Consider the following 16998-nt stretch of genomic DNA (forward strand, 5'->3'; position numbering starts at 1 on the left):
GAGGCCATGCTCACATTGACTGCTGTAGTAATTTCATTTTCTCTTGTCTGGGACTGTGTGTGGTTTGTGTTGAATGTATTTTGTGCCTTTGCACTTCTTTCAGCTTGTCTATATGATGTTGGCTTGATCTCTTTTGTCGTTATATCGTACAGCTCCTCCTAATTCTGGGCGTTTTAGAGGTCGCCACAGCGAATCATCTGCGTCCGTCTCACACCGTCTAGCATCCTGCTCTGTCACACCAGTCCTCTGCATCGCCTCCTTCCGTACACCCATGAACCTCCTCGGAGATCTTCCGCTCTAGCTTCCTTTTTGTCTGTGTCACCATCTCAAAGAGACGATATGTAAACCTCACTTTCAGTTTTGTTGCTGTCCTTTCACCCCTGATGACATTTATCTTCTACCCTGCCTGCACTCTGTTCCTCACCTCTCTTCTGCACTGTATTTTCACTCTACTACGGTACGGTCATCTTTCCACCTGTTTCCCTCTCATTCACACTTGTATTTTGTGTTACTCTTGCTGACTTTAATCCTCTACAGTGCATACCACTACCTCTATGGGCTCTGGTCCACCTGCTTCCCAATCACACTACAGATCAGTGTCATCTGCAAACATAATCCGTGTAGACTCCTGCCTGACCTCAACTGTCAATATATGCCTATCGCCACTGCAAACAAGAAGGGGCACAGAGCAGATCCTTGATCGTTTGTAACTCCTACTGCATGCATCACCACTGTCTCATTGTCCTCATACATGTCCTGCACTACACACACACTTCTCTGGCCCTCTTGACTTCCTCATACAGTACCACAGTTCCTCTCTTGACGCTGTTTCTCTGGATCCACAAAGGCACAGTGAAGCTCCTGACCTCTATACTTCTCAATGATTACTCTTAATTACGTTTAAGAGTAATCATTCATCACATCTATAGTGCTCTTTCCCTGCATGAGGCCATACTGATGCTCACTGATCATCACCTATATTAACTTAGCTTCAGCAACTCTTTCCCATATCTTCATGGTAATGGCCCCATCAGCTTTATCCCTCTGTAGTTACTACAGCTCTGCACATCACCCTTGTTCTTCCCCACCCGTGTTCTTGTGTTAAACAATCTGGTTAAAAAGTCCACTTTCTCCTAGACATCTCCATACCTCCACAGGTATGGTGTCTGGACCAACTGCCTTTCCACTCTGCATCCCCTTATAGCTGCCCTCCCATCCTCCTTACCAATCCTTGGCTCTTCCTGATTCACTGTCCTCCATCCATCCTCCTTTCTCTCTCATTTTCTTCATTCATTTGCTCCTCAAAGTACTCCTTCAGTCTTCTCAACTCCATTTCTTCACTTGTTAGCATATTTCTAAATCTGTCTTGAATCACTCTAACCTGCTACACATGCTTCCCAGCTCGATCTCTCTGCCTAGCCAATCGGTCATTTTGTCATCCATGAGTATTCAGTCTCACATACAACTTAAAACCTTACAGACCCAACTCCTCTTTGTACATGTTTTCTTCACCTTTCTTCATCCATTGAAGCCCCCTCCCGAGTGACACTCTCTACTCATTAACAGAATTTAAACAATAGGTCAAGAAATAATGCAACCATATTCACCATAAGTTTACTTTTCTTAAAACATTTAATTTGATTGATTTTTTTTTACAGAGATTTTGCTCCCTACTGGGATAATTATAAGTACTTAGAAACGTACGGGTCGTTTAATCTTACAAAGTTGCATTTAAATGTTTATTCCTTTGTCCAAAGCAGGTTATGCACACCGAATATACACGATATACATACTTTGATCCATTTATGTCTTGTCTTGGTAAGAAAGCGATACCACATACAAAAAAGCTACACATAAGAAATAGTAGCTATAATTTAAACTACAATTCAAGGGTCTTTCTCATGTCGTCGCAATTCGTGATGCGATTGGGGTACGTAAAAATATCCCTGAATAAAATTGGGAATAATTGGTGAGCAAAAATGAACTAAAACTACAATAAATATACCACCAAAAATACTTATATCGTGGTTTATATGTCGATTCTTACAAATCCTGTAACTTTAGAGCAAAATTGTCGAGGTATTGATTTTTTCCGGAGTATGGTGTCGGGCATCAGCGGAGAAACCTTCCCGCTCGCTTTTCCGCCACTGTTTAAACTGGTAGTTGTTGCTGTCAGAAAAGAAAATTTCTGCGAAAAATGGCGAATGCATACAAGGTTCCATTATAGCTCATATAAGAAGAAACGGCGTTATTTAATGTTTCTACCACTACCCATGTCTAAGCCTGGCTAGTTAGCTTAGCCTAAAAAGCACAAATAATAGCAATAATGTCGCTGCCTCCAGAGAAAGCTTCCGAGCTGAAGCAAATCATTCACAACCATCTGCTCAAGGTGAGAAAACTATATAGATTTTATGGCAATTCGTGTTGTACACAATGTACAGTTGAATGCTGAAGTCCTTAAGCAGCATACAAATACACGGGTATTTTTCATGAACGGGGGAAGCTAGCTGTTTATAGTGGGCAAATATATATATATTTTTTTAATGTCACAAATGGCTATTTCCTTGCATTTGCACATCACAGAGAAATCTCATATTATCACCTAGTTGGTAAGATTGGCTGCACCATCTCTTTAGACAGCATTATTTGAAGCACCGTAGGGAACTGCTGCTGTTTTCCAGCCAATATGAGCTACCTGTCAAGCCTCTATAAGCAGATAAAGTACAAATTCACACAGCACACAAGACCAATTTCGATCCTATATTTTCGATCGTACATTTATTGCTGATTTGATTGAAAAATTGATTTTAAAAAAGTAAATGGAAAAAAGTAATGAATGAGAAAAGATTTCGCATCAATAATGCACGGAATAGACGGTACTTATAGGTCTACTGATATAAAACATTTCCTGATGGGTTTGCCTTCATATTCACACTTCCCAAAGTCAGAGTTTAAATGGAAAGGACTGTTTTTAGAGGATGTTGAGAAAGCACAAACACATTTTTTAAGTAGGTGAAGGAATTTTGTTCTTCTGTTTGTCAGATGGATATCCATGGGAAGATCCGAGAGGTGCTGGCTGAGACTGTGAGGGATGATCAAGGTCCTGCACGTCGGTCTCTGTCTGAGGCAGATTTCCTGCGTGCTCTGCAGCGCAGAGGCATCATAGATGATATGATGAAAGATCTTCACTTTACTCAGGTTGCCCAGCTTTTTGGATGCAGTTTCAGACCTATTTTCCAGATTGGTTTTTATTTTAGAAGTATTTTTCGTTCCATCCATTCAAAAATCGAACATTTACAATGTATTGATCCCCTTGATAGCTACGTTTTACTTTCAAAGTTTGCCTTCAGTATGGATTAAACATATCTGTAATACAGTGTGTCAGTTCTGTCCCATCTTTTCTGACTGTTCTGTCGTGTCGTTTTGGCGTGGTAGGAAGCCGGCACAGAAGCAGAAACAGGATCGCCTACAAAACCTGCTGCTCACTTTGTCGATAAAGATATCACTCATCTGAAAAAAAGTAAGAAACATTATTTGCAAACCAAGCAAATAATAATGTGATGCATAGACTGTTTTGTATAATATTATTCCTCTTCTGCTTTTCTCTTCTCAGCCAATATCGACCCATCAAGGCGATGTCTGTATCTCCAGGTGCTTGGAGGCAAAGCCTTTTTGGAGCATCTCCAGGAGCCGGATCCCTTACCTGGTCAGGTGTGTTCTACCTTCACACTCTACCTGCACTTCCGCAACCAGAGGTTTCGATCAAAGCCAGTGCCCTGTGCCTGTGAACCTGACCTCAAGGAGGGCTTCCTGTTAGAAATCCACAGAGACGGTATAGGTGTGTGTTAACCACCACTGTTTGTGTCACTCACAAATACTGTTCTTATTGTATTACTTAATAAACCATCTATGTACAGAGTATCATTTTACAATTTTTGTATTCCAGGGGAAAGTGGTAAGATGGCAGATGCGACCTCCATGCTGTCAATGTGTGACCCAGTGCACTTTGTGCTGATAAAAACAGACACCTCTAGTGAAACAATGCTTGTCTCATCCTACTTCCTGGACTGGAGGACTGTCCTAAGCTCGCCCAGTAGCAAGACCTGCTTTGCTGTAGAGCTGATGGGAGTTGGTGAGCAACAAACTCTCTGCACAAAGAGTTTCTTATGAAGGGTTCTTTTGATTTTATTTTTGAAAAACACAAGCAGAAGTCAAAAAATCATGCTGGATATCTAGCTGTATAGACCTGTTAATGTGTTGGTTGGAAATGAAAATTATCAACCTACAAAGTGCTGAATTCAAAGACACTCCCACAGTAAAAGTGAAAAAATGATGCGGCAGTGCTCTGGGGTGAGGTGCTCTATTGGATTTAGTTGAGCAGAGGGGCCAGTCAGTGGTATAAATTCCTTCGTCCTCCAGCCTCCATACTCTCACCCCATGAGGCTGGGCATTGTGTTGCACCAGGCGGAATCCATGACCCACTGTATCAGTGTGGGGTCTGACACTGGGTCCAGTGATTTCATCCTGATATCTGATGGCATTCAGGGTTCCGTTGCCTAGCCTGTAGAGGTCTGTGAAGATATGCCTCCCCTGACCGTCACTCACTGACCACCAAACCAGTCGTGCCGAATTATGTTACAGGTAGTATCATTCTCCAAACCCCTTTGCATCTGTCACATGTACTCAGGGTGAACCTGCTGTCATCTGTGAAAAACACAGGGGCCATTAGTGACCTGCTAAAGATAATTTTGTAGTTCTGGAGTGCTCATCCTGTTCCTCCTTGCATAAAGGAGCAGATACCGTCATGCTGATGGGTTAAGGATCTAAGGATGTCCAGCTGTCTTAGAGTAACTGCCTGTGTCCTGGAATGTCCTCCATGCTCTTGAGACTATGCTGGGAGACACAGAAATCCTGGCAGGGGTTATTGATGTGGAGGAGTTGGACTAACTGCGACCTCTGTAGGGTCCAGGTATCACCTCATGCTATCAGCAGTGACACTGACACTAACCAAAGCAAAACCAGTGAAAAACAGTCAAAAAAAGATGAGGAGGGAAAACATGTCAGTGGATTATACCTGTAAAATGATTCCTATTTTGGGGGTTGTCTCACTGCTGCCCCTCCAGTGCACCTGTTAATTTCAGTAGCATCAAAGCAGCTGAAACGGATGAACAATCACCTCTGCTACTTAACTGACAACATCAATATCCTGAAGGTTGAACTCACTTGATGCTAGGGCTGCTCAATTAATCGAATTTTAATCTCGATTACGATCTGGGCTTTCAACGATCATTAAAAATGACTGAGCCGATTATTAGCCCCTCCCTCATTTATCCGCGACACCTTAAAGGCCGGTCCGTGAAAATATTGTCGGGCATAAACCGGTCCGTGGCGCAAAAAAGGTTGGAGACCGCTGATTAAGAGGACCCGAGGGAAGCTCGGAAAGCTAAGCAGAAGTTATTTGGAGAGGAGAGTGACTGCCGTTGGTTGAAAAGAGAGTTTAAAAAAAAAACTTCAGTGGTGTTGCACACTATTTTATATTATTTTTTAAAGTCATTGTTAACCCTTTAAAGCTGGTCAGAGCAGCACGCTCCGTTTTGCGTAACTATTTTTAAATCCCTGTAGAACCTGAACCGTGTAAGCTAGCGCAATAATTTGTTTTGCATATGAAACCGGAGGAGTTGTACTTACATCTGATGCCATCAGCTTGTCCTCGGTCACGGTTTCGTTCCACATATAGCTTTGCAAAAATTGCATAAAAGGCGCTTGCAGGAACAAAAACATAATATTCCAGAAACACGCTTCGCCGTTCCTATCAGCTGTTCGTAACACTTCCCACAGTGAAATGATGCACCTGCTGTTTTCTTTGCAAATTTGCATCATAGGATTGTTTTTTGTTTTTCCTGCAATATATAAAAATTGCTGTATCTCCAAAATAAAACTATGAAGACACTCAAAATAAATTTCCTGTGGTGGGAAACTATTTTTTGCAACTTTTTTTGTATTTAAAGTTTTGAGGGATAAACCTCTTAAATTTCTCCAAGTAGAAATATATGTAAACAAAACAAAAGCGATTTTCAATTTTTTTTGTAGTTTATTGCACTTTTTTGCAATTAATGTAATTACTATGCACTTAATGAATACATATTAGTAAAATATGGGCTATAACAGTTGTATAGCAACTTGAAATGCTCCCACAAATGGCACTACAGCATGTAAAAAAAATAATATAAGCTCTGGTGGACTTGGTTCTATAGTAGGTCTTAAAGGGTTAAATAAATATCGTCAAATAATCGTGATCTCAATTTCAGTGAAAATAATCGTGATTATCATTTTTGCCATAATCGAGCAGCCCTACTTGATGCTATACTAATTAAAACGTTCTTGTAATTTTATGAGTAGTTTATAATGGAGTGTAGGTTATATAATTCCAATTACATGGGATATAGTAAGGGTGGGACATAATATCAGTATGGTAACATTCTGTTGTTCCTCCTGTGATACATTACCCTTAGACTTGGACTCAAAATTCAATGTCTGCAGACACCCCAATTACTGATCTGCCAGTCTGACTTCTCAGAGTCACTACTTCATGGCTCGCTGTGGTGGAGCTATGATGTGGAAAAAGAATAATACAGTGTAAAAGTGGCAGAGAGCTAAATCAATACAATGACACATTTTAAAATTGAATAATGGTGGTGGTACACCTACAGAAACACGATTTACATGGGGTCAATATTTAAAAGGGACTTAGAAACTGCCCCCTATTCCTGCGTCTCATGGGGCACAGTTGCACAGAATAAGCGTGGTCTGTTGTGCATTCATGTAATGATATCCGTGTTTTCCAGTAATAATAATCTGATGTTACTATTGCCACTTAGTAACTTTTTAAGACAGTGTTTTTAACTGAATGCTGCATTTATTTAATCATGCTTCAAGATTTGAGTCTTTAGATGGATTTTATGACTAGGTCTCTGCTGTGCAGGAACACAAGCCCTCCAGAATTAGTACTGTCCTAATGTGTAAGCCAGTGTAATTTGTTTACCACTCATGCTGGAAGAAAGGTCTGGAAACACAAAAATCTTTGGAAAACTTGAAGAAAATTTGATTGGTAATGTCTGATACTCTTAAACATAACATCACATCTGTAGTGCTCTTTCCCTGCATGAGGCCATACTGATGCTCGCTGATCATCACCTGATCATCACAGGTACAGGGCATTTCGTTGCCCTGTACCTGTGCATGTGCAATGACAATAAAGTTGAATTCTATTCTATTCTATCATTCTATCATCACCTATATTAACTTAGCTTCAGCAACTCTTTCCCATATCTTCATGGTAATGGCCCCATCAGCTTTATCCCTCTGTAGTTACTACAGCTCTGCACATCACCCTTGTTCTTCCCCACCCGTGTTCTTGTGTTAAACAATCTGGTTAAAAAGTCCACTTTCTCCTAGACATCTCCATACCTCCACAGGTATGGTGTCTGGACCAACTGCCTTTCCACTCTGCATCCCCTTATAGCTGCCCTCCCATCCTCCTTACCAATCCTTGGCTCTTCCTGATTCACTGTCCTCCATCCATCCTCCTTTCTCTCTCATTTTCTTCATTCACCTGTTCCTCAAAGTACTCCTTCAGTCTGGGTCGTTTAATCTTACATTTAATGATAAAACTTTGACTTTACAAATTACAAACCTGGCAATTTTGCTTTTTGCTTGTTTTTCTGGCAACATCTTTAAGTAAACAGTGTGTTTGTCACCAGGAAGTGAATCCAAAGTCCCAGCTGGTGTTTTGACAGTCAGCCTGGAGCTCTACCCTCCTCTCCCAGAGATTCTGAGTGCTGACATCATCAGCACACAGGTCAGCATCTATTTATTCCTCTGTTTCATTATTCATAAATCAATCTCCGTGAACTACCAGTGACTCATTACAACAGAATCCCATTAATGCTTTTTAAGAATCAGTCGTCCTCAGAGTGGAGATAAAGAGGCTGTAAAAGAAACATCACAGCCTTCGTTGTGAGGGAGTGATGTCACTGTGTTTTTCATTTAGCAATCACTGGAGAGGCAGAGGGCGGCCGAGAAGGAGAGGCTCTTCTTGGTTTATGCCAAACAGTGGTGGAGGGAGTTCCTGGAGATCCGTCCGTCAAATCAGACCAAGCTGGTCAAGATTTTTGCACAGGTTTGTCTATCGTATTGACACCCCCACCCCGCGCATTTCATCACTTTATTGGTTGATTTGTGTTTTTAAAAGGAAGCATCTGTGCTCATTCTATTAACATCAAAACCAGTTCACCAAATATTTCATGTCACCTTCTTGGCCTTTTCTTTCCTCTGGGTGTGTGTCTGCACACTCTGCAGGATGAGAATGGCGTCAACAGGCCAGTCTGCTCCTATGTACGTGTCCTCCGGGCGGGCCGCCTCCTGGAGAGCCCTCGGCAGGCGGCCCGCTTCGTCAGCCTTCTAGCCCACGAGAAGGCTCCGGTGGTGGGAGGAGGAGGCAAGCAGGAGCAGTGGTGCACATTAATGGCTTTCCTGTGTCGAGGGAAGGTAAGGAGAGGTTCCCGGCCACTTGGCAGCCTCAAAGTAGGAATGATTCATTTTCCAAGACAGTGCATCCTCTGTACTGTTAGATCTCTTATTGTCACAGATCAAAACAATGGCAGATAATTACATCTGTTACCAAAGTTCTAGTAAACTGATATGTTACTTTTTTCTTCTAAATTAAATTCGTCATTTATCTGCCACTCACTGGGACTGTACTCAGATCTCATGAAGCAGAAAAGCCATTAAACACTAAATAAATCCTGGGATGCGATGCGACAAGTCAAGCGAGACAGTTCCTAAAGTTCTAGCTGTACTATTATGTTTTGGGCTTTAGTTAATGTTTACTCCAAGTTATCTTCAAGCAAGTCCAAGGCAAAGTCTAGATCTAAAAACAGTGCGCCACCATGCAAACGATGGTATCACTCGGCTGCTATTCAAGAGCTTGCTGATGCAAACACAGACTGTGTTTCAGCTGATAAAAATGACAAATGAATGCTTCAAAAGGGGATGCATTGTTTCATGTAAATCACATACTGATGCGTTAAAAGAAAGAAACTCTGCATCAAAATGTCAGACTTCTTTTTCAGCACAGTGAAGCAAATCACGAGTTCATATATCTTTGGCAGGACATAGGTTTTTATCCACAACATACCAGCTGATAATGTCCTGCATTTGTCTGTTAAATTGAGACCTCCAAAAAAACAAACAGTATAGCTCTGCTGTGACGATGTTAGGTAGAAAGCAATTGGCTGAAAAGGAAGGGGAACAACAGTGGAGCTCACTGGCCTGATTTTAGGCTTGTGCGAGGAACCTCTACGTAACCCACAAAGTGGATGATGTTGTGCAGGTGCATTATGTGTTTTATATGCGTTGTCCTCTCGCTGTATTTCATATGCAGTCCCAGCCAGTAGAAACAAATCTCACTCTCAAGTCCTCACTCTTTTTTGTTGTCAGTGTAGTTGGTGTAAATCTATTTGCCCCTCATGTTATTCCCTCACGTCCCCTTCCATAGTTTCAACAGCGTCCCTTTAGGAATTTGCTGACATTTGTGGGTTCCTTTGTTGATGCTATGATTATTAGTCCTTATACTGAAGTGATGATCTTTATTTTTCTCACTGACAAATCCAAGAGGTGCAGTGAAAAAGTAGCTTGAAATGTACAGGAGAATTTAACAGTACTGAGCAGGCCAATCATAGTTGTCAGGCTGCGACAGCCCGATGTGTAGTTGCGTTTCTAGGAAAGTTGATGTCAGGTTATGGCGATACGACATAGCTGCTGCTTAGATTTCCCACTGAAGCATAAATTCTAGTAAAGGAGATGATCAGTGATAAAAAAAGGCACATAGACATTGTCTTGGATAATTTTGCACTGTTTTTCACACTTTTTCACTTCACTACAAAATATCTTGGTATATTAGGAGTTTGGTATGGTGGTTAGCACTGTTGCCCCACAGCAAGACAGTTCTGAGTTTGAATCCACGATCAATGGATCCTTTCTGTGTGCAGTTTGCATTTTCTCCCTGCAACTATGTGGGGACTCGGGCTTCTAGTTAGTGGTGTTAGGGTAATTGGTGATTGTTTGGGTGGTTGTCTCTGGGTTAGACTGGCGACATGATAAGTGGAAAAAGATTAATGGACTTGTGGGCTAAGCTAAAGGACAGCAAAAGTACCAAACCAAACAAACATTTGTGTTGTTCCAAATGTTTTTGACACTTTCACCTTGTGGCATTTGAAGCTAGTTAAGTAAAATACAAGTATTAAAATAAGGAGCTGGATTGAGCACTTTCAAGTGAATAGAATTAACACAGTTGCATGCACACACACACGCACACACACACAAACAACCTAGCCTCACGTGATCTCAGTCATTTTCCTCTGGCTACACTGTACATTTTCAGTGAAGTCACAGGTTTGCGTTGCGTTGGCCCCTAAAAGTAAAGTTTTGTTCCACAATCACAGAGCTTGATTTGGCCACGTTTACGCTAGCCGCATTTCCGAGTAAGGCTGACTGTGTGGTTTCTGAGAAAGAAGGATTTGTGCACAGTTGACTGACTGCTGCATTCTCATTTCTCGACTAGATAGCGGGGAATTTCCCAGACCACCACGGGATAAATGTTCCCTGCCTCTTCTCTGTGTGAGCGGCTGGCAAGACAGACACAACACAACTCTCACAAAGTGGCCCTTGTCAGCTGTGATTTATGAGTTTCATTTGAGGGAAAATTAATTTAGCCTCATCAGTCCTGCTCAGCCTGTTCCGATGCTGCCGTCCATATTAGCACTTCTGGGGAACATCTATCATTCTGACTTGCCCGTAGCCCGAGCCAGCACGCAGCAGCAACAGTCCCCAGCTCAACCCAGGCTTCTTTACAGGAAAACTTGTACGAATGAAACAAGAGTTGCTTACTGTCATGGACAATTTAATGACTCCAGAGCTTATTTCCTCTCCAGGAGGCTTCTTCTTTGAATTGGGTACTTCTGAGAAAGGCTAACAGTGTAGCGAGAACAAGATATTGTGTTTTGTTTAAAGAGACTCTTGTACTGACATGAGGAATTAGGCAAGGTCGGTGTGAAAACAGAATTCTGTCTGCTTAAATATCAGCATGAAATTAGCCACATGCAGCCAATGTGAGTTTAGGCCACACCTACACTTGTTCTGCTGTAGGAGATTCCAGCAGAGTGTAAATGCTGGTGGGAATGAAGAAACCAAGCTGTCACTGAGTTGAATTTAAATGCATAACAAGGACTTTACAAGGCTGTAATCAAGTTGGCTGCCAGAGACACTCGTGAGATTAGCTTCAATGAACGGGAGTTTGTGGGACTTGGATTGGATTAAATAAAAAAGATAATTATTTGAAACGTCTTTTAGATTAATAAAATAAACAAAAATGCATTTCATGATCCTTTTTACCAACTCCTATATGCCCAACATGCTCCACCTCTTAGTTTTTTCTTCTCTAAGTTATCTCCCAAAAATCTGAAGTATTCTGTCAGTGGATCCTGACATCATCACTTAGGGATTCATGATGTGCTGTTAACCTGAAACAGGAACTACAAGAGGCGCTGAATTTGTCGTTAAATCGAAGCAGGAAATTGCATGGCAATAAATTCCCTGCAGCTGCTCGCATCATGTGGGAAATTTAAATGGCAACAAATACAAAAACAGAAAAATCTTAAGAAAATGAGCTATATTTATTTTCTTCTTCTATAAAAACAAAAAGATTCAAGAAGAATTATTTAAGAAGAATTAGATATTATAATATGTTGGAATCAAAGCTTCAATGATTTGGAATTAAATTTGTATTGTTTGGGTTTAAAGCCACAATATTTTTATAGCTTTAATGTTTTAAAATCAAGTCTTAAGGTTGTTTGACAAAATAGTTAAAACATGTTGAGAATAAAGCTGAAAGGTTGCAAGGTTTTAAAGGGAAAGGTTTTAATATTTTAAGAGTAAAGGTACATTTTTGGGAATAAAATTAATGTTACGATATTCTGAGAAAACAGTTGTAACATCTCAGATTTGAAGCAGTAAAATGTTGTTCTTAATACTTCGAGATTAAAGCTTAAATCTTTCCAGATTCAACTTGTGTGTCGTGCAGCCTTAGAGATAGAAACAGAGGCCCTGTTGAACATGGCAGTTCATTCTCCAGCCACTCACTAGCTTTCTGTGATTTCAACTACATCTCATGATCTTCTGAGAGGGGAGCGTGCTGGAGGCTCTCTGTTTTGAGAAGTCACATCAGGATTAACATATGACCTAACTGAACCAGAAGACAAAAATGAACATTTCTCTTAAAACACAACAAACAACGCACTAATGTGATGAAGATATTTAGTTCACTTTAAACTACCCAACAGATCCCAGCATAACCCTCTGTCCTCCACAGGGGGACTGTGAGGATCACGCCACCCTGCTGTGCAGCCTCCAGCTGGGTTTTGGCATGGATGCATACGTGTGTGTGGGCACCAAAGCCAAAGGAGTGCCACATGCCTGGGTCCTGACCCGTGGTACTGACGGGAGCATCACTTTCTGGGAAAGCCTGACAGCGCACAGGTCTGTTTTTTTGTTAATATAGTTAACAAATAAGCAAAGTAACTCACCCCCTTTCACGAGACCTTTGAGGGTCAGATTTAAACAGGACTTTTCTCAAAGGAAGTACAGCATAATTAATTATCAGGAAATGAAATTAGTTACTTTGGAGAGGATACCACTCTGTTATAAAAAAGGAAAAGGTTGTCTTCTCTTCTCGGTATCCCCTTTAACTAAAACCAGACACAGTCTGAGTTACAGTGAGCTTTTTGTGTTTGCCTCACTTACTTCATTAAACGGTCTTTGTGCGTTAGTCAGCAGGATCTCTTGGAATCCCATGAGTGGATTTCTATGAAAGTTGGGGGCCAGGCTTTGAGCCAAGGAACAATTGATTACATTTTAGTGTTTCTTAAGCTCTTCCTCACCATGAAGCACTGGCCTAATGGAGCATGTTTTTCATTAGTTTGAATATCTGAGCTTAATATGATGTGAATTCAAGGATATATGAAGGACAAGGACATATGAACAATTTGTCACATTTATTTTACGTTATTTAAGAATCATGTACATCTTAAATATGAGAAGGTCAAGGAAGCTGCCTAAAATTAAAAAAAGAGAACAGACCATAGACATTTCTCACTGAGTAATATTAGTGTTTTGTTTCATTTCGTAATACTTTTCTTTGCATTTCTTGTGTGTGATCAGATACCTCCACCGTCCTATAGATCCAGATGCTCCACCTCTGGCTCCCCAGCCTAAACCTTCCTACCCGTACCAAACTGTGGGATGTGTCTTCAACCACCAGACCTTCCTTGCCAACTGTCAGCCCTCTGATGCTGTGGAGCTCTGTGTATTTGACTTCCAGGTAATATAATGCACATCCGTTTTGGAGGTATGGCTGGAGGATAGCCATATTATATTGCTTTCCATGCTCCATTGTTGTATTTATTAATAAGAAAATTACTGTAGCGATTAAAGAGTGCCAGAGAAATATCATTACGCTATTCACATTTGTTTCGTTGGCAGGTGTTGTCTTAACGGTTCACATTTGGCAAATGAGCCTCAATATGAAAATCCTGCCGCAATATCAGATTGGCCAACGTAGAAAACCTAATCAAATAAGTACTGGTGATTTTTAGGCAGACAGAGGGCAAAGGTAGCCTGGAGCAGGGTCCTGTGGGCACAGAGCTCGCTGGAAGATTGCCATCTTCAATCAACAGAACAGGAGCCAGTTTGCGGGGAAGGAAATTGAATCTGTAACAGTTTCATTCATCAGCAACTCCCATTCTGTCACGCTGGCCTAAAGCAAAGCACCCAGTGGACAATGTAGTGGGTCTGTGTGAATGAGATTATCAGCTAAATGCCTCTTTTTCTTCCCCCTACCTGATTTTCTTCAGAATCAGTCACGGTGGAAAGCAATGAGTGAAGAGGCCCTTAAGTCTGTTTGTGCTCCAGGCTCCACCACCTCTCTGCCCCCTCTGCCTCCGCTCTGCTCCCCGTCTCTGGATCCAGCTGCAGCCAGCAACCAGCTGGAGTTGGAGATGCGCTACCTGGTATCTGAGCATAGGAAGGTAAAACACAGTGATGGAGTTGTTGGATGGTGGTAAACTCACCTGCACTCTAGAAAGAGGCCTGATCAGAGCACTGAGACAGATGAGAACACTGATAATTCTTTGAAACATCAAAATATGAATAAGTCATGATGTATGTTATTTAAACATCACTTATATTTACGTTGAAGAGATGAAAACAAAAATGCCAGATGACCATTATAACCTTATTTCACCTTTGGTATATAAGTGAACCATACCTTTGCTGTGTAGTTGACTGTAGTGGCATAACATGTAACAGTTACTGAGGAATGTATCCACTCTGTGGGGTGCTCTCCTCCAGGACCTGGATCTTGCGACAGTGTGGGACGACCACCTGTCCTACCTGCTGTCCTCAGCTCTGTCAGCCTATGAGCTGGAACGCTGCACCGGTGTCTCCTGCGGCAACGAGGAGTTCCAGGACGCCGTGAGGAGGGCCGTGCCAGACGGACACACTTTCAAAGGCTTCCCTATACACTTTCTTCACCGTAACGCTCGTCGGGCCTTTGCCACCTGCCTCAGGTAATATACAACTAAACTAAATGTTAAAATATCACAACTAGAGAACAAAGCTGTATGAAAACTTCAATGACTTTTGAAAGGTTGCCAGTGATTATGTGGCCTCGAAGCCCAAACTTTTGCACAGTACTTCAGGCTCATCTTTACCTGTGGCTTTCCTGTAGAGGGTGTGAGAGACTGAAGTGCTGCACACATGTCTATGTTCTAATAGTGTCAGTATTGAGTAATAAATGATGCGCACACCATCTACTCTAAAGCATGATGGGAAATAGCCTCGAAATAAAAAGTGACCCTGTAAGACCCTGTCTTTTCCACAACATATACTGTAACAGTTTCACATGTTATACCTCCTGCCAGAGCTGAGAACACGAATATGATCACGAAAATAATAGACTCAAAAGTCATGCAGTTACTTCCTGCCTCTGTCATAGACAGGTTTCTAGATAACCTGCGCACATTCACAAACACTCAGCCTTCAGTTTTGTCCCTTTGTCACAAACAATCCAGAATATTAAACTGGTTTTATTCCCTGAATATTTTTCTCACACATTATTTTGCGTTCCATGCTCTGAATGTCTTATTTTTCATGCAGGTCCCCCTTCTGTGAGGAGATAGTGTGTTGTCGTGGCGATCACGTGAGGCTGGCTGTCCGCGTTCGGGTGTTCGTTTATCCCGAGAACGCGTGCGCAGTGTGGATCATGTTTGCCTGTAAATACCGTTCTGTACTCTGACCAGCAGATGGATGGCGCCCAGGAAACCCCGGCCTGTGTTGCACTTTGACCTCACACTGGGTTTTAGGACACCACAGGGACACACCGGGACTCACAATGAGACTAAATTGATATTAAGCTCTACTATTGCACAGACATGTTTGTGGCTCTGCTTTGATGGTTGGGCCTTTATTTTGTAGTGGACTCATTTGTACAGACATTTACATTATTTATTTTTGCAAATAAACCCACCTTTGTTTATCCTGCTGTGCATTTTTTACATGCTTTATTAAAGACATTTAAACCTGTGTCACAAACACAAACAGGCTCGTTTTACTGCAGTTGCATGAAGGATTTAAATAATACAGAATTACCTGCTTTGCTGTAAATGAAGGCTCTGCCAATCTCATTTAATCAAAAATAATGAGATACTGAGGAAATGATATGACCACAGTTGCTCCAAGATTGTAAGAACTAAACTAAGTGAAACAGTACAGTATATTATAAAGATGCAAATGAATGTAAGAAAATCATGTCCTTGAGTTTAAAAAGGTTTTGCCACCATTTAATATAGACCTGTCACACAATGTCATATATCGTTAATAGAAAATATTGACTACATGTGAAAGTATGTGATTAAACCACGCTGCTGGAACAAACCAAAAATCTTTAAGCAACACAAAAATCCAGCACTGTCAAAAGTTTGAAATTTATGGCCATGGTGTGAAAGAAATTTATTGATTTAGTCTAGTCTAGCGGTGCCAAACACGTGGCTGGGGGGCCAGAACCAGCCTGCCAGAGTGTCCACTGTGGCCTAGAGTATCCCTAGTGACACAGACATTACCTATGAGCTGGCATTTTACCCCAAAGTCAGTAAAAGGTAGAGCGTTAAATGATAAAAATTGAGGCTTTTTTATTGTTAGTACCTCATTAAATAAAATAATATTTCCTTTCTTCACTATTTTCTATCTTCTCTGTATAAGCAGATCTTTTTCTGTAAAAAAGTATTAATGTATTAAAAATCTGGGTAATACCTGTCAGTACTTTTATCTGTAATCTGAATATATTTCTTAAAGCTAAACTTAAAATTTACTGCTGTACATGATCATTTTTCTGGGAAAATTGAGCAATTTTTATTGAAATCATCACAGGGCTGCTCATCATCAGTATTATAAGTGGACGGTCTATTATTTTGACTGTGCTTAATAATTAAACTTTGTTACAATAAAAGAAAGTTGTTGTTTTTATGGGTTGTTAGGCAGCAGCGTTACTGGTCCTGTCCACTTGAGTTTAAATTGGGGTTTTATGCCCCACAAAGTAAAATACGTTTGACAGCCCTGGTTTTAAAGGCGAGTATGTAAGGAGAGCACCTCGTGTTAAAGGTCATTAAATTAAATCAAACTGACATAATTAAGCTGTCAGTTTGTCTTTTTGCGAGAAGTGTACGGGCAAATTTAAACTTGTATTAAAGTTGTTGTATTGCACTTGTAATAACTGTGATCAGCACTAGATGGCGCGTTAAGACAAATATTGGCAAACTGGAAGCAGCTGCAGCTCTCTGTCCGCCACAGCAGCCCTGCACGCATAATGCTTTGTAGGTTTTTTGAATA

At 41.1% G+C, this 16998-nt stretch overlaps 1 protein-coding gene across 1 annotated transcript; it reads left to right on the forward strand.

The window, feature by feature from the left end:
* The first annotated feature begins 2130 nt into the window (after positions 1-2130).
* Positions 2131-15649, forward strand: cep76 (centrosomal protein 76). The gene is made up of 13 exons (XM_004560051.4): positions 2131-2389; positions 3043-3198; positions 3436-3520; positions 3614-3838; positions 3947-4132; positions 7761-7858; positions 8051-8179; positions 8359-8547; positions 12428-12594; positions 13276-13435; positions 13968-14141; positions 14464-14681; positions 15271-15649. The coding sequence occupies exons 1-13, from the start codon at positions 2327-2329 to the stop codon at positions 15407-15409; spliced, it is 1989 nt and encodes a 662-aa protein (XP_004560108.1). The 5' UTR covers positions 2131-2326; the 3' UTR covers positions 15410-15649.
* Positions 15650-16998: the final 1349 nt, after the last annotated feature.

Source organism: Maylandia zebra, linkage group LG11, assembly GCF_041146795.1.
Source record: "Maylandia zebra isolate NMK-2024a linkage group LG11, Mzebra_GT3a, whole genome shotgun sequence".
NCBI classification, from domain to species: Eukaryota; Metazoa; Chordata; class Actinopteri; order Cichliformes; family Cichlidae; genus Maylandia; species Maylandia zebra.